At 48.7% G+C, this 21,601-nt stretch overlaps 1 protein-coding gene and 1 long non-coding RNA gene across 10 annotated transcripts in view; one reads left to right on the top strand and one right to left on the bottom strand.

Moving 5' to 3' along the window:
* Positions 1-21,601, bottom strand: part of LOC146870867 (SWI/SNF-related matrix-associated actin-dependent regulator of chromatin subfamily D member 2-like) — a 1,426,174-nt gene that overhangs the window by 59,113 nt on the left and 1,345,460 nt on the right. For all 9 annotated transcript variants that reach the window (XM_085647047.1, XM_085647050.1, XM_085647051.1 and 6 more), the window contains one exon: positions 15,577-15,678. In XM_085647047.1, coding sequence (XP_085503173.1) covers positions 15,577-15,678 — 102 coding nt within the window. The remainder of the gene's footprint in view (positions 1-15,576; positions 15,679-21,601) is intronic.
* The window catches only part of LOC146870872 (uncharacterized), an 85,886-nt gene that overhangs the window by 39,159 nt on the left and 25,126 nt on the right, over positions 1-21,601 (top strand). The window lies entirely within an intron of this gene.

Genomic DNA, 21,601 nt, shown 5'->3' with positions numbered 1-21,601 from the left:
AGTACCTCTGCATGCCAGTAGGTGGCATCAATTGGCTCTGCGTCTGCATCGTAAGTGACGTGTACAATGGCTATATAAGCGACACCCCAGCGCGATGACATCGTTTCTCTCATGACTATTTCCACGCCAAAAACACAGAGCCACATTAGACTGAGTGTTTGACCACTAAGCAGAATTTAACAGGATGTTAGGGCGAATAGCCTATTTTGGAGAACGGGGAGAATGGGAGGGTTAGTGAGGAATCTATGGTTAGTTAGAATCTCTACCAGACAAAGCGTTACCGAATGTAAAGTAACTTGTTCTTCTGATGGAGACTTCTAACCACAGATTCCTCACCTTAGAATAGATACTCAAGCAATGCCTACCTGTAGGTGGGTCTGCGAACGCCTCAAACCAGAAGTCCCGGATGACTGAATGGCAAAATGCCCGTGCCAATGGACCTGACTGTTTAAGCAGTGTGCTTTGTGAACGTCTGGAGGGACACACGCGTATCAGCTTAACAGATGTCCAGGATAGGCACCCAGTGTGCCAACACAGAAGTATCAGCCTTGGCGGAAAGGGCCCGCAAGTCATCAGGAGACTGCTTTTTAGCTAATCCGTAGCAGATCTTGATACAGAGTATAATGCTTTGAGAAATGGTCCATTTCTGCACCACCTCGCCCTTTTTCGGTTCAGTGAACCCAAAGAAGAACTGACTGTCCAGCCAATGTTCCGTGGTGCGATCATTGGAGAAGGGGAGAGTTCTATTTGGGCTCAGGTGATGGAGTCTCTCCTCCTCCTTAGAAGGAGGCAAACAATTTGGGCAGTTTGATGTTCTGGCTGACATTAAAGGAAGTGACCACCTTTGGCACGTGTTGAAAAAAACAGTTTGTTTGGGTAAAAGCTGGTGTACAGAGGGTTAACTGAAAGAGCTTGAAACTCGTTGACACTCCGTTTACAGGCTGATGTAATGGCCACCAAGAAGGCTGCATTGAAAGTGAGAAGTTGGAGTGGACAACTATGCAGGGGCTCGAATGGTGAGCCCGTAAGGAACGTTAGGACCACATCTAGATCCCATTGGGTTATGAATAAAGGGGTAGGAGGGAACAAATGTTGCAAGCCCCTAACAGAACAAGCCACAATGGCTGACTTAAACAGTGAGGGCCGATGTGGCCTTAAGGTAACCTTTAACTGTGCCCAGGGCAAGGCATAGCCGGGTCCACATGATAAGAAGAGCACCAAGCTACAGATTTGTCCCAATGGCATGCATTCTTTGTTGAGGGACGCATGGCTGCCAAGATTGCATAACCGATCTCAGGTGGCAGATGAAAGGCATGACAGTCGCGGCTCAATCTCCACGCATGAAGGTAGAGTGTGTGCAGGTCCGGGTGTAGAACACTGCTCTACTGCTGCGACAGAAGGTCCTCCAGAAGATGCAGGCTGATCGGAGGACAGATGTTCATGCTCAGGGGTTCAGAAGAACAGACTCTCCTTGTCTAGTCCAGAACCCCTAGGATGACGTGGGTCAGTCCTAATCTTCTTGAGAACTTGCGGCAGGAGCGGTAACATCAAAAATGCATACCTGAGTCCAGGGTTCCAGTCTAAATGGAACAAGTCTTCGAGCAAGAGCTGCTTTGGAAACTCCAATGCACAGAAGAGCTGACATTGTACGTTCACTGCGGTGGCGAATAGAATGAGCCAAGGTTCTCCCCATTCATGGAAAAGACCATGGCCACCTCTAGGTGCAGATGTCATTTGCAAACGGCAAGGCATCGGTGGCTGAGTTTGTCTGCCCTGGAATTCACAGGTCCTGCATGACCAGGAAAATGTCCAGTTGCTCCAGCCAGGTCCAGAGGTGCAGTACCTCCTGTCACAGAATCCATGACCCCAATCTTACATGTTTGTTGCAATACCACATGGCAGTAGTATTGTCTGTGAACAACTGAACCAGCCTTCCTTTAATGGATGGGAGGAAGACTTTAAATGCCAAGTGAATTGCCCTCAGCTACACAAGACTGATGTGGAGCTGGGGAGTCCTCTGAACTCCACCTCTCTCAAGTGGCCACCCTAACCCAGAACCGATGTTGTGGTTACCACTGTCAGTTCCAGGTGGGGAAGGGAACGGGGTCTGCCGCAGATCCAATTGCAGTTTGTTAGCCACCACTGTAGATCTTTCGCAGTCTCCTTCAAAATCTGGACCAGGTCTGAGATATTTCCCTGATGCTGCGCTCACTGGGACTTCAGGTCTCACTAGAGAGCCTGCATGTGCCATCAAGTGTGGTTCATCAGAAGTATGCAGGAGGTCAACAGAGTCAGTCTCACCGAAGTCCAGGACAGAGGTTGAAATATCGGGATCATAGTCCGAATGTCCTGGAACTTCTAAGGAGTCAGGTGTAACTTCTGCATGTTGATACTGAACCCTAGAGAATGCAGGAAGTTTGTCATAGTCTGAACGACTGCCTGGGTGTCAAAGTAGGGAATAGTGGGACCCCTGATGTCTCAAGGTGAGTTGCAACTTCCGACATCACTTTTGTGAAAACCCAGGGGGTCACAGCAAACTGGAAATGCTTGTGGCCTACTGTGAACAGCAAGTAGCACCTGTGGGCATGCAAGACAGGGATGTGAACATAAGCCTCCTGTAGGTCCAACGCTAGCATACAGTCTCCAGGGTCCATGGCAGACAAGACCTGAGCCAAAGTGAGCACCTTGAATTTCAATCAATCATTTAATTTGTAAAGCGCACTACTTACCCGTAAGGGTTTCAAGGCGCTGGGGGGAGGTGCTGCTGCTATTGGTCGAAGAGACAGGTCTTGAGTTGTCTCCTGAAGGTCAGCAGGTCTTTGGTTTGTCGTAGGTAGAGGGGGAGGGTGTTCCAGGTCTTGGCGGCACGGTGGGAGAAGGACCTGCCTCCGGAAGTGGTTCTACGGATGCGCGGGACCGTGGCCAGGGCGTGGTCAGCAGAGCGGAGTTTCCTGTTGGGTACGTAGAAGGAGAGTCGACTGTTGAGATAGGCTGGTCCGGTCTTGTGGAGTGCCTTGTGTGCGTGGATCAGGAGCTTGAAGGAGATTCTCCTGTCGACGGGGAGCCAGTGCATGTTCCTCAGGTGGGGGGTGATGTGGTCGCGGCGCGGGACGTCGAGGATCAGGCGTGCAGAGGCGTTCTGGATTCTTTGCAGTCTGTTGATGAGCTTGGACGAGGCTCCGGCGTAGAGGGCTTTCCTGTGGTCTAGTCTGCTGCTGACTAGGGCCTGGGTGGCTGTTTTCCTTGTGTTTGTCGGGATCCATCTGTAGATCTTGCGGAGCATGCGGAGGGTGTTGAAGCAGGTGGAGGAGACAGCGTTAACTTGTTTGGTCATGGTGAGTTTTGAGTCGAGGATGACTCCCAGGTTGCGTGCGTGGTCGGTGGGGGCCCCCAGTGATGCGGGCCACCATGAGTCGTCCCATGCTGAGGGGTTGGACCAGAGGATGAGGATCTCCGTCGTGTCTGAGTTCAGCTTGAGTCGGCTTTCCTTCATCCTTGGCGGTGAGAGGGTCCTTGGTGAGGGAGAGGATCAGCTGAGTTTCGTCGGCGTAGGAGATTATATTGAGGTCGTACTGTCGGGTGATGCGTGCTAGTGGTGCCATGTAAACGTTGAACAGCGTCGGGCTGAGGGAAGATCCTTGTGGGACGCCGCAGAAGATCTCGGAGGCCTTGGACCGGAGCGGGGGGAGGCGGACTCTCTGAGTTCTGCCCAAGAGGAAGGAGGTGGTCCAGTCCAGGGCCTTCTGCCGGATCCCTGCGTCTTGGAGTCGTGTGCGTAGTGTGCGGTGGCAGACGGTGTCGAAGGTTGCGGAGAGATCCAGGAGGATGAGGGCCGCTGTCTCGCCATTGTCAAGAGGGATCCTGATGTCGTCTGTGGCGGCGATGAGGGCGGTCTCGGTGCTGTGGTTGCTGCGGAATCCCGATTGGGAGGGGTCCAGGATGTTGTTGTCTTCGAGGTGACGGGTGAGCTGGGTGTTAACTATCTTCTCGATGACCTTTGCTGGGAATGGAAGCAGGGAGATGGGTCGGAAGTTCTTAAGGTCGCTCAGATCCGCCTTGGGTTTCTTCAGTAGGGCATTGATCTCTGCGTGCTTCCAGTTCTCAGGGAAGGTAGCGGTCTCGAAGGAGAGGTTGATGATTTTGTGCAGGTGGGGTGCGATGGAATTGCTGGCTTTGTTGAAGATGTGGTGTGGGAGAGGGTCGGACGGGGACCCGGAGAGGATTGTGCTCATGGTCTTGATTGTGTCCTCGATGCTCACGTTGGCCCAGGTTGTCAGGGTGTCGTGGGCGGTTGGGTGTGGTGCGTCCGGTGCGGTGAGGTCTGCAGGGGTCGACCCGGGTTTGAAGCCGTCATGGATGTCGGTGATTTTCCGGTGAAAGAAGGTGGCGAGGGAGTCGCATAGGGCTGGCGATGGCGGGATTTCGTTGGCGCTGGAGCTGGGGTTGGAGAGTTCCTTCACGATGGTGAAGAGTTCCTTGCTGTTGTGTGTGTTGTTGTCAAGGCGGTCTGTGAAGGAGGTCCTTTTGGCGGTCCTGATGAGGTGGTGGTGGTTGCGGATGGCGTCTTTGTGGGCGGCGCAGCTGTCTGGCGTCTAGTCATTGTGCCATATGTTCTCCAATTTCCGGCATGTGCGCTTTGAGTCGAGGAGTTCCGGGGTGAACCAGCTGACTTTTACTGGTGTCTCTGTTGGTGGGATTTTTCAGCGGGGCTATGGTGTTGGCGCAGTCGTTCATCCAGCGTTCGAGGGTGAGTGCACCATCATCGGGGTTGGTGGGGTTGGTCGGGTGGTTGAGTGCGAGGCTTGTCTGTAGTTGTTCTTCAGTGACTTTGCCCCAGCAGCTGCGGGGGGTCTGAAGGGCGCGGTGGTGTGTGAGGGGTTTTCGGAAGAAGTGGATGCAGTGGTGGTCTGTCCAGGTGAGTTCGGCGGCGTGGCTGAAGGTGACGTGGGGGCTTGAGGAGAAGATGGCATCAAGCGTATGACCGGCGATGTGGGTCGGCGTCGTGACGAGCTGTTTCAGTCCGAGGTTGTCGATCAGGGTGGAGGAGTTGTTGTCATTGTTCTCCAGATGATAGTTCAGGTCTCCGAGGAGGATGTTGTCGGTGGAGGTCAGCGCTTGCGTGCTGATGAGGTCGGCGATAGAGTCACAGAATTGAGGCCGGGGTCCCGGCGGTCTGGAGACGAGGGTGCCTCTTAGGGTGGTCTTGGTGTCCGTGTGGATCTGGAAGTGCATGTGTTCGGTGGTGCTGAGGGTGTCGTTGGTGTTTGTTGAGACCCTGATGGTGTTTTTGTGGACGATGGCGATTCCTCCTCCGGCCCTGTTGGTGCGGTCCCTGCGGCTGATCTTGTACCCGTCGGGGATGGCTATGGCGATGTCTGGCGAGGAGGCTTCGTTCATCCAGGTCTCGGTCAGGAAGGCGACGTCCGGGGATGAGTATGTCCCAGAGTTCGATGGCGTGTTTGTGTGCGGAGCGGGTGTTGATCAGGATGCATCTAAGCTGTTTGGGTTCCGTCGTGGCAGGCGTCTCGGCGCTTTCGAGGCAGGAGAAGCTGCAGTTCAGGCAGGCGAAGGGACCGTGGGTGCGCTTCGGGGCGGCCTTGCAGCAGGTGTGGGTCCTTCCTGGGTTGAGAGCGACGAGGGTGTTGGCGTCGTAGCGGCGGCGGTCTTCGTGGCTGCTGCGGGGGGCAGGGGTTCTGGCGCTGGGTGCGGTCCAGGTGCGGACGGGCGCAGCGGCCGCCATATATGGGGAGGAGGGGAGGGAGGAGCAGCTGGGAGGCGGGAGGTGTGTTAGCAGGGGCACCGAATGGGCGCGGAGGGGGCGGGGCCGCAGGGGAAGCAGCGGCAGGGGAGCGGAGCGGGGTGATCTCGGGAAGGAAACAGGCAGAGGCAGGGATCAGGAGGGCATGGAAGTCAGCAGCGGGACACAGAATCAGGGGGGGCAGCAGCAGAGAAGAGTGGGGCACAGAATCAAAAGGGGGCAACAGCAGAGAAGAGCGGGGCACAGAATCAGGTAACGGGGCACAGAATCAGGCAATGGGGCAACGGCAGAGAAAAACGGGGCACAGAATCAAGCAATGGGGCAACAGCAGAGATAAACGGGGCACAGAATCAAGCAATGGGGCAACAGCAGAGAAAAACGGGGCACAGAATCAAAGAGGGCAGCAGCAGAGAAGAGCGGCGCACAGAATCAAAAGGGGGCACCAGCAGAGAAGAGCGTGGTACAGAATCAGGTAATGGGGCACAGAACAGAGCGGGGGGCAGGGGGGCACAGAGGAGGAGCGGACAGGTAGAGAAGGCACAGTGGAACGGATACAAACCAGGGCCACCACTGGCCACCAGGGATGAGGCGCAGGTGGAAGCCTGCGGGTGGTGGAGGGCCTCGACTTCGGCGGCGATCAGGACACTACAGCGGGGGTGCAGGTGGAGCTGCGGCGGGGGGAGCGACCTACCAGGAAGGTCAAGGGTCGCTTTCTTCAGGAAGGCGATGAGGGGAAGATTCTCTTATCAAAAGTGTCCAACCTCTTGGATTCCCTGTCCAGAGGAGCAGTGGGGAATGGGCTAGTATGTACTTTGGCAGCTGAGACCTGAACCACTAGGCTCCCGGTGTTTGGGTGCTGAGAAAGGAAAGCTGTGTCCCATGGAACAGGGCAGTGGTGACAGGCAATAATCATGTGCACTGGAACAGCTGGGCATGGATTGGCCCAAGTCTCCAAAAGAGTGTCTGTGAGGACTTTGTTGAACGGAAGCAGGGGCCCAGTGTGAAACACCTCTGTTAGGACATTGGGCTTAACCCGGATGAAGGGAAGCAGCAGGTTGAGGACCTCTGCTTCCCTCCTCACCACAATAGAGAAGGAAATGCCTTCCTCTGCGGCAGGTCCGAGATATGAGACCATGCCGGCATCTGGGGTTGTGTCCAGTCCATTGGCACCTATCAGCTCCTCATCTTGGGTGATATGAGCTATTTCATCAGAGAGCTCAAAGAACGGGTAGGCATCATCATCGCCCTCTAAAAATCCAATTACGCACTAGAATTGTCAAAGGCCTGGGGCAGCATGTCAGAGCCAGATGGTTGTCATGGTCCAGACAGCGCCAGGGTCAACATTGAGTGGCACTGACGCAGCGTTGTCTAGGATTCAGACAGGAAAATGGGGCCTGCATTGTCGGCTGGTACAAGCGATGTTGGTTGTGGCATTGGGAGGACAGATTCCGGCATAGGCCTCAGCACTGGTCCAGATCCGGAGACATATCCAGAAAGCTCAGCTCCCATCGGGAGCAGCCTCGCTGGTGGTACCCCAGCTGGGGCACTTCTCTGCTCTGTGGGCCCGAAGTCGCACCACAGGGAGCCGGGGCCCCAAAAATAGAATGCATGGTGACATAAAACGCCTAAAGTTGGGCAGGGGTCACTTAAGCTCAGAGGAAGACGATGAAGCACAGAGCTGACCCAGCCTGCGGCTCAACGGGAGGAATGAGGGAGCAAGGCTTAGAAGCACGAGATCAAGGGGAAGAAAGCAAAGTACGCTTGGACTTATTCATCATGTGCTTCTTTGACTTACTTGACTTCCATGGCAACGACTTGTAATTTGAAGGCGACCGATTGCGAGACCTATGACCAGGCCTTAGACATTCCTTGAGATCGGTACCAGGAATAATACAGTGACTTTTTGTGCCACACCACTAGGAGCTGAATAGCTCGCCCCCGGTTTACCTTTGGGCGCATCGACCGACTGTTGGTGCAGGCCCTGGAGTCGTGGAATCACAGAGAGAGCAAGTGAGGATCAGGAGTAGACATCTGTCTGTGACATTATTTGCAAGGCTTAAAATCAGTGGGCTTGTTAGAGGACAAGTTCCCTAGCACACTGGGAGCAAAATTGCTCAAAAGAGTCGACAAAAAGTTTTAAAACATTGTCAAAAGGTTACAGAGGTAGCTCATAGGATCCGCGCTGTTGGTGCAGAAAGAAAGGAACTGATGTCAGAGCACTAGGTTGGTGCCTAAATAGGCACCAAGCACGTCATTTCAAACGCAAACGATGCAGAGGAGGAGTCGAAGGATGCATGCAAACTACCGGTGCGCAGAGGTACTGTTCAAGATTTTCCAGATCCAGTCAAATAGCTGGGGAATATCCTGTAAGGTGATGATTCTGCTGTTAAAAGTCTGTATCAGAAGTGCATAACATGGCCTCTCTGAAAGTTTTGACCTATTGCAGAGTCACCAATGGCCCAGAAATTTCAGCTGAATCACACCGAGTTGGGGAATCTCACCATTGGAGGGAACTGGGACTGAAACCGGGAGAGAACCTGATAAACACGTGACTTCCCTTTAGGAGAGTGACAGGATGAAGGATAATCACGTTTCAACTTCTTGGCTTTAGTCTTAGATTTTGACTTACTTGAAGACTTGAAGTGGGACAAATATCTCTCTGGAGTACGACCTCAAGAGTAAGAATGCATCTGCTTTCTTGACTTTGAAGGAGACCGGCCCGTTTGCACCTTCCGACAGTGTTATGTGATGTAGAGCTTGGCCTTGTGGTCCTTGACAGCCCCTGGTTCAACCTGGAGCAGATCCAGCAGTACTTGGAGTCGTGCGATGAAGCTAGACACTGGAGAAATACCTGGTAGCGATCTGTTGCAGACATCTGTTTGTGCCAGTCTCTACAGGGTTGGAATCCTGTGGTTTTTTGGAAGGGGCATACTCCCTTGCACACTGCGAAAAGTTTGAGGAAAATAGTTCTGTCAAGTGTCAGACTTCCATGGCGGGAAATGAGGGAATGAGTTCCGGATTTACATCTCAAGGCTCGGGAAAGAAAGAAAGTGATGTGGGACTGCAAGGGAGGGGGTTATTTGCAGGGACATTGGAATTATATGATTGCGTGGCTGCGGCGATTTTCCCCCAATTATAGATTTGCTGCATTTGCCACATAATCCATAATCTGCAGCATAATCTGCAGATTTTAACAAAAAATGTTTTTGTTTCTAGCTCAAACGTTTCAAAAGTTACTATAAAATGCAGCGCCAACATGTTGCGGCTCAGTGAAGGCGCTGTACAAAGTGAGACTGGTCACCTTTCTGTTTCTTACTACTATAGTTGGGTGTTAAACTAGTACTAAATAGGTGCAACAATATTTAGATATTATTACCAAGTTTAACAAGCATTTGCAATGCAATCGGTCACACCTTTGGGAACCTATATGTATTTAGCTATGCAGCACATTAGCCTGGGTGCTGAACATCTACTGTTCTTTAAAATGGAGGGAGAGTAAGCACCAAACTGCGTGACACACCAGGTATGGGAACACATGGAGAGAAATATTGCCTTTCAGTGGGAAATGGTATAGTCCAAAGCTGTTTTTAATATAAAATCAGGGCCTTCGGTGGTCATATCACTGAAAATACAAGATTTGAAAAAAAATGCTTTGTCTACGAGTGCTCGTGGAAGACAATTTCTATGGAATGGAATCTAGAGCATGCTAAAGTGATTCTGGTATTTTACTGACCTCTGCTGGTCGTTTTCTAACAAGACAAATAGAAGTCCTTAAACGAAAGCAGACAAGTCCTAGGGCTGATCTCCAGAGCCCACAAAGTACATATACATATAAGTATATAATGAATATATACTAAAGTATATACAAGAGGTCTCGAATGCTCGACCTAAACACACAAAGGGGAAAGAAGGAGAATGAGAAAGACTTAAGTACCGTCACAAAGGGAGACAGCAGGAACCAGCAAGATGAATAAACCAGCCAAGGGTGTCAGGTACTGGATTAAAGAGGCCTGGGGTGCTTTCAATTCCAAAGCTGTTTTTAATATAAAATCAGGGCCTTCGGTGGTCATATCACTGAAAATACAAGATTTGAAAAAAAATGCTTTGTCTACGAGTGCTCGTGGAAGACAATTTCTATGGAATGGAATCTAGAGCATGCTAAAGTGATTCTGGTATTTTACTGACCTCTGCTGGTCGTTTTCTAACAAGACAAATAGAAGTCCTTAAACGAAAGCAGACAAGTCCTAGGGCTGATCTCCAGAGCCCACAAAGTACATATACATATAAGTATATAATGAATATATACTAAAGTATATACAAGAGGTCTCGAATGCTCGACCTAAACACACAAAGGGGAAAGAAGGAGAATGAGAAAGACTTAAGTACCGTCACAAAGGGAGACAGCAGGAACCAGCAAGATGAATAAACCAGCCAAGGGTGTCAGGTACTGGATTAAAGAGGCCTGGGGTGCTTTCAATTCGAGAGAGCCCTGGTATTCGGCCCGCCGACATTTATTTGATAGGGCTTCCGAGCAGAGCTTTGGGCAGCGGTACTCATTATTTGACAAATTAAGCACTGACGCATCTGAAAAATACTTTTCTTTCGACGATGCACACAGCACTCATCCCACTGTGGCACAGTGCTTTCCTATTCACATTCCACTCACAGGCTCCCGCACTCTGTGTGTGGAAGTGCTTCGGGCTCGTGCTCGGACCAACTTGCTCCTTTAATGGACTGTAATGGAAGTGAAGTTCCTTGTGCACTCCAGGCCTTGGGGTTTACTGCTCCGGTGTCCCGGTGGGAGAAACACCGAGCAGCTGACGCACGAGGCAGGAAAAGCGGAAATTACCTGAGAGCCTAGCTGTCAAGGTTTTAGATTGCTATGTGTGACATTTTCATCATTTCTGTGTAATTATGAGTGCCATTAGAACCACTATGAGTGACACTTTTCTCGCCAGCAAAAGCAACCAATAAAAGATGAGGTAAACATAAATATCAGAAATCTGACCCATTTGAGCAACGAGAAACTCTAAGATCTTAAAACTGCTGCAAATTCATGAGGTGGCTGAGTCATAATTACAACGAAATTTTCAAAATATCATACATAGCAATCTGAAACCTTGGCAGATATGAAAGAGGGCGACCATCACTTCACATGTCATAGCATTGAAGACCATGCCCATACTTCTGTTCTTGACACCGAGTCTTGTTTACTTAAATATTTCATAAAAGTGTTAGGAAGTATGTGTTTTATTCTATTGCTATTTTATTGCTTCTCTTGTGCAATGCTGATCATATAATAAACTTGTGAATTTTGGTTGGCATAATGTATTGACTAATAAGAATAAAAAGGCAGAAGCAACGCCAATTAAACAAAAAGAAATGAAAAGGAGCATGGTAAAACAAGGAGAATAAACCAAATCACTTTTACTAGGTGGTGTTTGTTGTCCAAGATGAGGCCATGCAAAACATTAATGTGATGGGAAAAGGTTTTTCACTTGGAGTGGGGTGAACTAAGTCGGTAATGCTGTCACTGCGGGGCCACCATATTCATAAGCGAATGTTGTAAGCAGGAACGTAAGACTTGTGAAGTAACTATTAATATTAGCTTCAGATGTCACCACTAGGAGAAAAAAAAAAAAAGCGGAAAGGTAGCAAGCAGGTGACATGGCTCCGCTAAGGATTAACACTACAAGGAGCAAGGACTTGCTTTTATACCGCAGAACCACCTAACAGGGTTTGAGAGGCCCTAACACAGAGCCCAGCTGCCTCGGGGCTTATAGGGTACATTAATTAGAGTCAACTGACTCGCGGACTCCGGCTGGCGCAGTTAGCAGTGTCATGCCAGCATGGTGCTGGGCAAGCCTCAGGAGAGGCTGGGAGATACACATAGCGGTCACAGCAGGCTGTATTATTTCAAAATGTAACACCAGTGAAGTGAGCAGTCGAGGGATCTGGCGCACCACAGCTACACAATTCACTTTCTTGAACGAGTCAATAAACTAAGAGAACTGCATGTACTCTGTAGCAAAGAGAAACCTTTTAAGTCATTTTTAAAACATACTTACTGCATATTTGCTATGCAGTGGGGTTTAGAACAAGCTGCGCATGGTTCACCCTGCAGCAGAGCCTCTCTTCCTCCTGCAGAGTACATCTTCTTGCCCGCGCTGTGACCTGGGAAATGTCTGGGAACCCCAAGAGACTGTCACATACAGGAGACTGGTCGGGCCAGGAAAGGTAGTGGACATGTTTGTACTCAGCAAGGAATGTTTGAGTACTTAAATTTTGGATTTTTTAAAATTTAATCCCGGATGTTTATTTTCCAGTGTAAAAAACACTTAAGCCGCTCTTTTTAGCGAATGGATAAACCTTTCCTCTTGAAGCAATATCGTGATCAGAACAAGAGGACAATACTCCCTGTGGCGCACAAATGAAAATGTCTAAAATCAGTTCTTAAGTGTGTTGGATTGCAGAATTTTACTTAGCCCACATGTATGGAAATAGAGAATTTTCATATTCTACAGCGTATATTGAAATTATGGTTCTGAGATGGACAGTTTGATTGTCTTGAAAATTAATTGCTGCGAAAATAAATTGCTCTGTCGGCACCGACATTCGCGCGGCGAATAAGGAAAAACACGGAGAGCATACATTTTCTTTCGTCTAATTGCTGAACCGCGGATATTGTCTCATCTACAGGGTAGGTTATATAATCTCGTGACCCTAAAGCACTGTGTGAAACAGATTAGAGTAATACCCACAAGCATTGGCAATGCAATAGGACTCGCATTTACGCGAGAACTATTGCATTGCAAATAGCAATGTGTGCGGGCAACAAGGCACGAGGGAGGGGCGGCGGCTAGAAGGCATCGGACTGTGGGAGAGGGGGCACAGAAAGAATGTAGTCTGTGCTGTGAAGGGGCCAGTAGCCGTGGAAGGACACAAATGACTGATATGGCTGTTATGGGGAGGGACTAACAAGCTTAAAACCAATCGGAAGGCAGCATTTAGAACCTAAGCCAATGAAGAAGATGGGCGGGAGAGTGGGCGGAGCTTCCACAAAGTTTCCACACTATAGTGTATACTGCATGCCTCACAAAGTGATGGCAGCGCATTCTCGCTGCAACACTGGGCGAGACCTAAAAATGATGACATAATGAAGAAATACTATTACAAAATGTGCTGCATTACGCCAAATAATTTTCCTTTTCTGGCTGCATAATTTACTCCACCTTGCTGCATAATTTGGCCCTCTCCTGCCACAGAATTCCAGTGGCCCCGGTTATATCTGACTCAGGCATCAATTCCAGGGTGAGACTAAGCTCTCGCAGAGCTGTCTGATACCATCTACCGGCGCCTAGAGGTACTTGCTGAGAAAATTATCGGATACAGTCTGGTGCCTGGGGTTACTCACAAGGTGAGGAAACGGCAGTTAGAAGTATCAATCAGAAGCCTCATGATCAACTGCCCAATGCCCTCAAAGCTTTTGAGAAGGGAACTCACAGTATCCCTATCGTCCTTCTACAACAAACTGGATACCATAATATATGAAAAGAGACATGAAGTATGGAGGAATGTGGAATTTTTCCCTAGGGAGATGGGTAGAGCTGACTATCACTAGCTACCTGTGTTAACTGGAAGAAGCAGCTTCTTTCTCTGGGCCCTAAAATGTGGAAATATGCATCACAGTGAGGGAGGCTATCCAAGCACCTTCTAACAGAGCCTGCGCTTTCCCAGCAAATCCCACCATCTCACCACAGCGCCTGGCACAGCCTATCTACTTTAGAAAGACATGGCGTCCAGGCCATTTGGTGCAAGTGTATCTCAACAGTTTTTCAGGTTACGATTTGCTGCATTCTGTCCTTAGGAAACCGTCTGCAATGTGAGCAACACCGAGGCATAGTCTTCTGGAGGTAAACAGATTACTCCGACAAATCTAACACCATGCATTTCCATTTCAGAAGGAGATCAGGACAGGCATTCCACTTTTGCTTGGCACTGGATTTTTTTTTTTACAAATTTTATATAACGCGAATTTGACACGGTATCGGTTATCAGAGCGCTTTACATAGCACCAGTTGTTTTACATGAGGACACATTCATTTTTTTGTTAGGCACAGGGAGATTAAGGGGCAGATCTACAAGGAAGTGCCGCAGCGCGGCAACGCAAGCCCCTTGGCTGCGCCATGCTGCGGCACTTCCGAAGCACAGGAATACAACATATTTACAATAATATGTTGCATTCCTGTGCTCTCCCCTGTGCTGGTGCACAAACTGCAGCCATGCGCCAGCACCATTGTGCAAGGATGCCTGCTTCATGGGGAGATTCAAGGGGTACCTTTCTGCACAAAACCAATTACTACAGGCATTTTCCTCTTTCAATGCATGCTGTCGAATGCACGCTTTGAAAGAGGAAAGAACGAGGAGAAATGAAAACATTTCTCCTCGTTGCACCTCACTACGCCTCCCCTGAAGAGACGTGGTGACACACATTGACACGTCATTGACATTGACACACATTGACATTGACACACATTGACACGCATTTCCAGATTTACGATTCCTCATCAATCTGGAAATGTGTCTAGTTCCATGGGTGTTGTGTGGGAACACCCACAGCAACATCCATGGAACGCCCCTTCCACGCAAAGTGCTGCGTGCGAAGGGGCCATATTTACAAGGAGAGGTAAAGTCACGCAGGCTGTCTTTTCTTCTCCTTATAAATATGGAGAAGTGAAATGGGCCTCCAGTACGGCACAAAAAGTGACGTACTTGTGGTGCAGGGGGCTTGTAGATCTGCCCAGAATCACAGGATGTTCACCGTCATTGCCAAGACTCGAACCTGGTTCCCCAGGTTGGAGGTCGCCCGCCCTAGCCGTTAGGCCAACTCCTCTCCCTAAATTGGACATACAAACATCGGGTATGGCATGTGAGTTCAGGGTGAATGTTGACGGGTGCTCGAGCAGTGCTGGGTATTGGTGCGATTATTTATTGTGTTACACTGCTGGGTTTGCTGATATGGGGCGGCCAATAGAGTTAAAGTGCTGGGGTGGCATAGCATTGCTTGGGAGGGCATGGGTGCTGTCACGTTGCTTGGGTGTGAATGATGTTGAAGATCCATTTGAATATTACTATGCTGAGTACGGTGTCTCGTGTTATGGCTGCTGGGGTTGAGGGTGTGGTTTTCGGGTGTGGTCTCATAATGATGGACACATAGGTACGAAAGAGCAAATCCAGCGCCAGAGCGATTTTCTGAATCTATGTAAAGTCTGCAAATCCTAACAAGGCAATCTTTAAACGGCGCCAGATGCACATGCAATGTAGCATCTGATCGTAGCAATGTAAGGCCTGACAAAGTTCGTTGAACAACACCTGGTGGATTATGTCTGGGAATGATAGAGCTAAAGATACACAATCTGACCTATGTATCAATTCAAAACCCATGAAATCTCGACTGGGTGCACTGTGTCACTGCTGAAATATTAAACTCTGAGATGCAACTTAAACAACGTGACGGTACAGATTTCATCATAGGTTGCATAACCTATCTTAAATGCAATAACATAAAAAATGAGCTGATGCCTTTAATGAGGCAGCATGTGCAACTGAGATAGCTACACGCCATGTGGCCAATTGGTGCTGTTTCTTTGGGCTGTAGCAGCATGGCGGCATTAATACATCTGTGGAAAGAATGGCACTGTGGAAAGCAAACGTTGCGGCGTTCATTTTCGACAGTACTAATCCAAGATAGGAATGTCAGTCCTACTACACAATTAGTGTTTGGCTGATGCATATATTCGAAGTTCACGTTTCCTCACCTTAGCAAAAATGTGTCTTCCAACAGCTTCTTGGGCCCAGGGCTGGTGGTAGAATTCTGCCCGCCTCTCTTCCTCTGGGTTATTCATCACATCAGTCATAATCTAGGCAAAAGCAACACAAAGATTTAATTTCACTTGATGATTTCACGAATGCCGCTCTAACAAGGAGTCAGCTTAAAACACGATCCCTTAACAGCCGCAGTTGTGTTCGTTAACTTGCACGTTTATGAATTAAAAAGTACTTGTTGGGGATACTACTACACCTAGAGGCATCATAATGCTGTGAGAAATAACGGCCAACCAGAGATAAGAATAGGTGAACAGGAAAGTTTTTAATTTCGGCATAAAGATAATGTTATGACTGATGACTTGGTTAATTACTGGCAATCGTCATGACTCCGAGTCACAGTCCTAATACAGGGGCTTATTATGATGGCGGTGGCGATCCTCCCGCCATCATAAGGTGATTCACCCTCCGCCAAATTAGGATGGCGGTGGGAATCACATTGGTTCCGCAGCGGACGGAAAATCCGTCCGCCATGGTCCCGCCAGGCGGTCCTTTTCGGGCCGCCTTGCGGGACCCGATACCAGGGCATAATTTGGGAGGCGCCATGCAGGCACTGCCATAGTGATCATGATGAGTCCTTCCGCCTGTCTTTTTGCAGCGGAAATCCCGCCACAAAAAGACAGACGGAGACTGGCTTTGGGGGCCCGTTGCGGGCCCCCTCTGGGGGGTGAGGGCGGCACTGGGTGGTACCTGCCACGTTGTGTATGGAAATGCACAACGTGGCATTTTCACATTGTGGACGGTGCTGCAGCCTGCCAGTGTGGCGGGTGCATCCTAATTGGGCTGGTGGGACTGCCGCATGTCATAATGAGCCCCTTATTGAGCACTTGGTGTACCACCCACAGAATCCTCAATCAAATAAAACACAAATGTGGCCAATCTAATATGTCTGCCACAGGAAGTGGTTGACACCTGACCAATATAGGTCGCGCTAAGGTAACCATTCTTCCAGAAAATTCCAAGCAAATAAAATCAAATAACATTCCACTCCCCACCCTTGCTTTTCTAAGGGAGGAAATAAAGGACTGTGACGAGGAAGACTATGACTCAGAGTAATGGAATGATAACTGGTAAGAAGCTGTGTCGTTTACCTCCCGCGCCCGTCTGCCTAATCCCAGACCTAACATAGCGAGTGGATTCCCAAGCTATTTGTGAAAAAGACTGATACACTATCATTTGAGGCAATGAAAAATCCAGAGTAATTTATTTAATTTATTAAAGAAAAGTGCACATAATACATCTTCCAAGTACTGTGGAAAGCACAGCTGTTCAAAATCATAAGAAAAAACCTCCCCCATTCCTAATTTATAATGCAAGATGAAGGTGTGTTGGGAGGACCATATGACCGCATTCTGTTTCATCAGATGTCCCAGGAGAATTGAATTTCCTAGTCTCTGTGGCAGCTGGTCAGAAATCCTGTAGGGCTATAAATGGGTCTAGTTTAGTAATATCAACAGAGCTTTACAAGTCTGATGGTAAACTGACTGTGGAGCACCCTTTAGTTGGCAGATTGTTGAATGGGATCAGGTATTCTCAAAACCCAGATACTATCCTGTATGGGACATGTTTGGTATTGCAATTGTTCCAATCATTGCATAATAATGGCAGTGCTTCGTTTACATTGTTGTCCGCCTAGTTAGTTATTTGATCGTGCTTGGTATCATTTAGAAGGGTATTTTATGTTAGACCTCTGGATAATTCTGCAATGCATTTCCCCCCAGCATTCCCCTTACATCCCTGCTGTGTGTGGTGAATTACCTTAAGCAGTATGTGAAGGTGGCAGAGACCCAGAGAATATAACATTTTCTAGCTATTGTGAAGAAAAGTTTCAATTCTATTAAGGTCGCAGAGGCAAGGTTAATGCTTACCTCTTCCATATATTATTGCTTAGCAGCCTGAATAACACACAATAACATAAGGCTACATATCCCATGAGTCTTAGTAAAGTCCAGAAAACAACCACAGAGGCAGTCCTATATAAACAACATTAAGGAACAGCACTTCCTCTTTCTTTGGGTGAAACGCATAAACCCGCTTTTCTATCAATAGTCCTGTTTTTGATCGGATCCTGTAGAAACCAAGAAAATCTGCATAAATAAATTGACAAAACATAATCATATCTTAACATCAGCGAAACCCTGTAACAGTTAGTAGAGAAACAAGTTAACCAATGACCATCAATCATTACTTCACAAAAACATAGATAATCTCTCATAGGCATTCTCCCTGTAATCCTCTGGAAACAGTAATACTTAGCCAACATGTATGTCATGACTGGAGACTCAGATTATGCTAGTTTAAAGCTGATCGACAATCAGAGTAGCCATGCCCAAAATAGGCTTGAAATAGAATGCCTTAAAGATGGAGTCTGAGGACCAATCTGCTGCTCTGAGGATGTCCTCCAGGCGCCCCCCCCCCCCTCCCCAAGGGAGAAGGCTTTCGTTCGAAGCCATGGCTCCTCTTGTGGAATGGGCTTCGAAGGCCGCTGTATCTATGCCTGCTTCCTGGAGTACCCATCCCACACAACGGGCAATCGTGGCGGCTGTCACTGGTCTGAAAGGCTTCTTGAGCGAGAGAAAATGTTGTGACACCCCTGGAGCTCGATATTCTTTAGTCATCATTTCATATGCCCTGAGTCAACGCACTACACACAATTTCGGGTGACCTGAAAAGGCTGGATAATGGACCACCCTGGTGTTAGACTTTGTTCATCGAGCAACTGTGAATGACACCCCCTCCGGTGCGAACACGTGAGTTAACCTCCAAGGCCCAGACGTCAGATATTCGTTTGCATGAGATAAGGCAAAGTAGCATCGGTAGCTTACCTTTCAACTCCCTAAGGGAAAGGTAATAGTTATCCTGCCAAGATTGCAGAAGTAATAGCATAGTATTAATGTCCCACAAGGACGAATACCTCGGAAAAGGCGGAAAAGACAGGCAGAAGCCTCTCAACAATGTACATACCAGTGGATGGACCTCTAAGGGGATCTCCTGAATGGGCATGTGCACTGCTGATATTACAGATCTACTTGCGTTAATCTAGCGGTAGGCCAAACCCTTGTCTGCTAATTCCGACAAGGAGTTGACTACATGGACTACGTCAGACGCCACGGGATCCAAACCCTGTTGCACACACCAGCGTGACCACTTTCTCCAAGCATACCTATATCGCTTGAATGCAGATTCTGCCCATGCCTTACTGATAAGGGAGGAAGCCCTTGGTGAAATGCACGGGTCTTCCCAACATCCTCTGTAATTATCCAACCTATGAGGTGGAGGTTGCCCTCCCGAACCAGAGGGTGTAAGTTGCCCCAAGAGTTCGTCAGCAGACAGGGAGTTTGGGGAAGTTGGATTGGAAAATCCATAGAAAGTTCCAGAAGAACTGGATACCAGACTTGAGATTTCCAACGCGGCGTCGCCAATATCACTTCTGCCTTTTGCCTCCGGACCAGTGCCGTGAGTCTGGGTATCATGGCAAAAAGGGGAAATGCCTAACCCTGGAACAGGCTCCAATCTTGTATGAAGGCATGCGTTGCCTCCGCCAGAGAATCCGGGTGCCAGCTGAAAAACATGGAGTTCTGGCAATTGAGGCGTGATGCAAAGAGGTCCACTTGACATGGACCCCACTGAGTAATGAGGCTCTGAAAGATAAGATAGATAGATCCAGCCCTTAGGCACTGTAGTCCTGTCTGGAATGCCAGTCTGCCGTCCGATTGAGTGTCCCTGGCAGGTATTCAGCTGTGACAGGTGTGTCAGGCAGTAATTCCAAAAAATGGCGCAGGAGACTTTGTTGGCAGCCAGGCTCCAAATCGTGGAGGATCCGGCAAAGAGTTCCAGGCAGTTGATGTGTAGCGATTTCTTCGTGCTCAGACTAATGCCAGCCTGTAGTAATATCTCTACAACAGGCGCCCCAACCTTGTAGACTGGCATCTGATTCGATCCCCAGATCCGGGGCTAACCCAAAAATGGCCCTCCCATTCCAGGCCTGCATATGCTCGAGCCACCAGTGAAGCTCCGTATGTGCATCCTGTGAAAGTGATATCTCCTGTGTGTATGTGAGGCCGCGATGTAAGTGCTGCGTTTTTAGGCGTGTTAGAGCCCTGGTAATGCAGCGGACCCGGAAAGATTGCCTGAATTGAAGATGCCAACAGTCCGGCAATCCAGGCTAAGTGGCGCAGAGAGAGCTTTTCCCTTGTCAGGGTACGCCGCAGTTCCCTGTGAAGTAGATGGATCTTCTGCTGGGGCAACCTGCGACATTGCTGCACCGTGTCGTTATTGAAACTCGAAAAGGTTATTCGTTGAGCTGGCACGCAAACCGATTTCTGATTGTTCAAGATGAAACCCAGATCTTGTAATAGGGTTTGAGTCATTCGAAGCTGAGAGAGTAAGGTCAGCTCCACCAGATGCATCATAAGGATATCGTCCAGGTACACTGTGAAGCATAAGCCCAGAGTCCGGAGTCAATCCAAGGCTAGCCTCAGCACCTTGGTGAAACACCAAGGAGCTGATGACAGACCGAACGGCAGACAGGTAAACTTGTATGTGAGCCCTCCCCATTGAAACTGTAGAAAACGTCTGTGAGGAGAAAAAAAACGCGAGGAAGGCATATTTTAGGTCAAGCTGAACCATCCAATCGTTTGGAAATAATACGTCTCTGAGAAGGTGAATGCCTTCCATTTTGAAGTGGTGGTACACCACGCATTGGGTAAAGTCTCGAAGACTGATCACTGGCCTGAACCCCTTGTACTTCTTTGACAAGGAAAGGGAAATGCTACTTACCAGTATGCATCTGTTCTTGGCATGTAGAGCTGCAGATCTACACACTGTGCATAGATCGCCATCTGGTGTTGGGCCCGGATGTTTGCAGTTGGTTTTCCCCTTGGAAAGTCTTTGGGAGTCACGAGGTATGTGACTCCTCCTTTGGATCATATTGCGCATGGGCTTCGGCTCCATCCTCAGATTGTTTTTCGCCAGCGGGGAAATGATGGAGCGTAGTAATAAGCAGTGAAGATGCCCATGTGTGCTGTATCTAAATAAGATAAACTGGAACAGATAAAGGTAGCCGGGGAGGCGGGTGGGCGTGTGTAGATCTGCAGCTCTACATGCCAAGAACAGATGCATACTGGTAAGTAACATTTCCCGTTCGAGGCATATGAGCTGCAGATTACACACTGTGCATAGATTATATAGCAGTACTCGCTTCTAGCGGCGACCACCAGTATCTGTTGCAGTCGTTTGAAACAATGTTTTGAGTACAGCCTGGCCCACACTAGCTTGTTGCTTAGTTTGCACATCTACACAATAGTGTTTGGTGAAAGTGTGCGGTGTAGACCATGTAGCTGCTCTGCAGATATCATCTAAGGGAATGTTCCCTAAAAATGCCATGGAAGCGCCTATCTTACGTGTAGAGTGGGCTTTTAGGGGGAACAGTGAGCATACGTTTGGCTTTGTGGTAGCAAATCTATATGCATTTGACAATCCACCTAGCTATCCTAGATTTGGAGATGGGGTTGCCTTTGTGTGGTGGTGAGAAAGACACGAACAATTGTTTGGTCTTACGAAAGGGTTGTGTTCTCTCGATGTAGTGGAGTAAGGCTCGTTTGACATCTAGTGTGTGGAGAGCTCTTTCTGCAATGGTCTGTGGCTGCGAGAAGAATACGGGCAGTTCCACAGATTGGTTTAGGTGAAAGGGAGAAATGACTTTAGGGAGGAATTTTGGATTAGTGCGGAGAACAACCTTGTTATGGTGCATTTGCAGAAAGGGTTCTTGAATGGTGAGTGCTTGTATCTCACTGACCCTTCTGAGGGAAGTAATGATTACAAGAAAAGCAGTTTTCCATGTTAGGAATTGAAGTTCACATTTGTGTAGAGGTTCAAAGGGAGGCCCCATTAGTCTTGTGAGAGCGATGTTTAGGTTCCACACAGGTGAGGGTGGCACTCTGGGGGGAATTATTCTTT

The sequence above is a fragment of the Triturus cristatus genome, chromosome 1_1 (genome assembly GCF_964204655.1).
Source record: "Triturus cristatus chromosome 1_1, aTriCri1.1, whole genome shotgun sequence".
Taxonomy (NCBI): Eukaryota; Metazoa; Chordata; class Amphibia; order Caudata; family Salamandridae; genus Triturus; species Triturus cristatus.
This window is presented reverse-complemented; position numbering and strand designations above follow the sequence as displayed.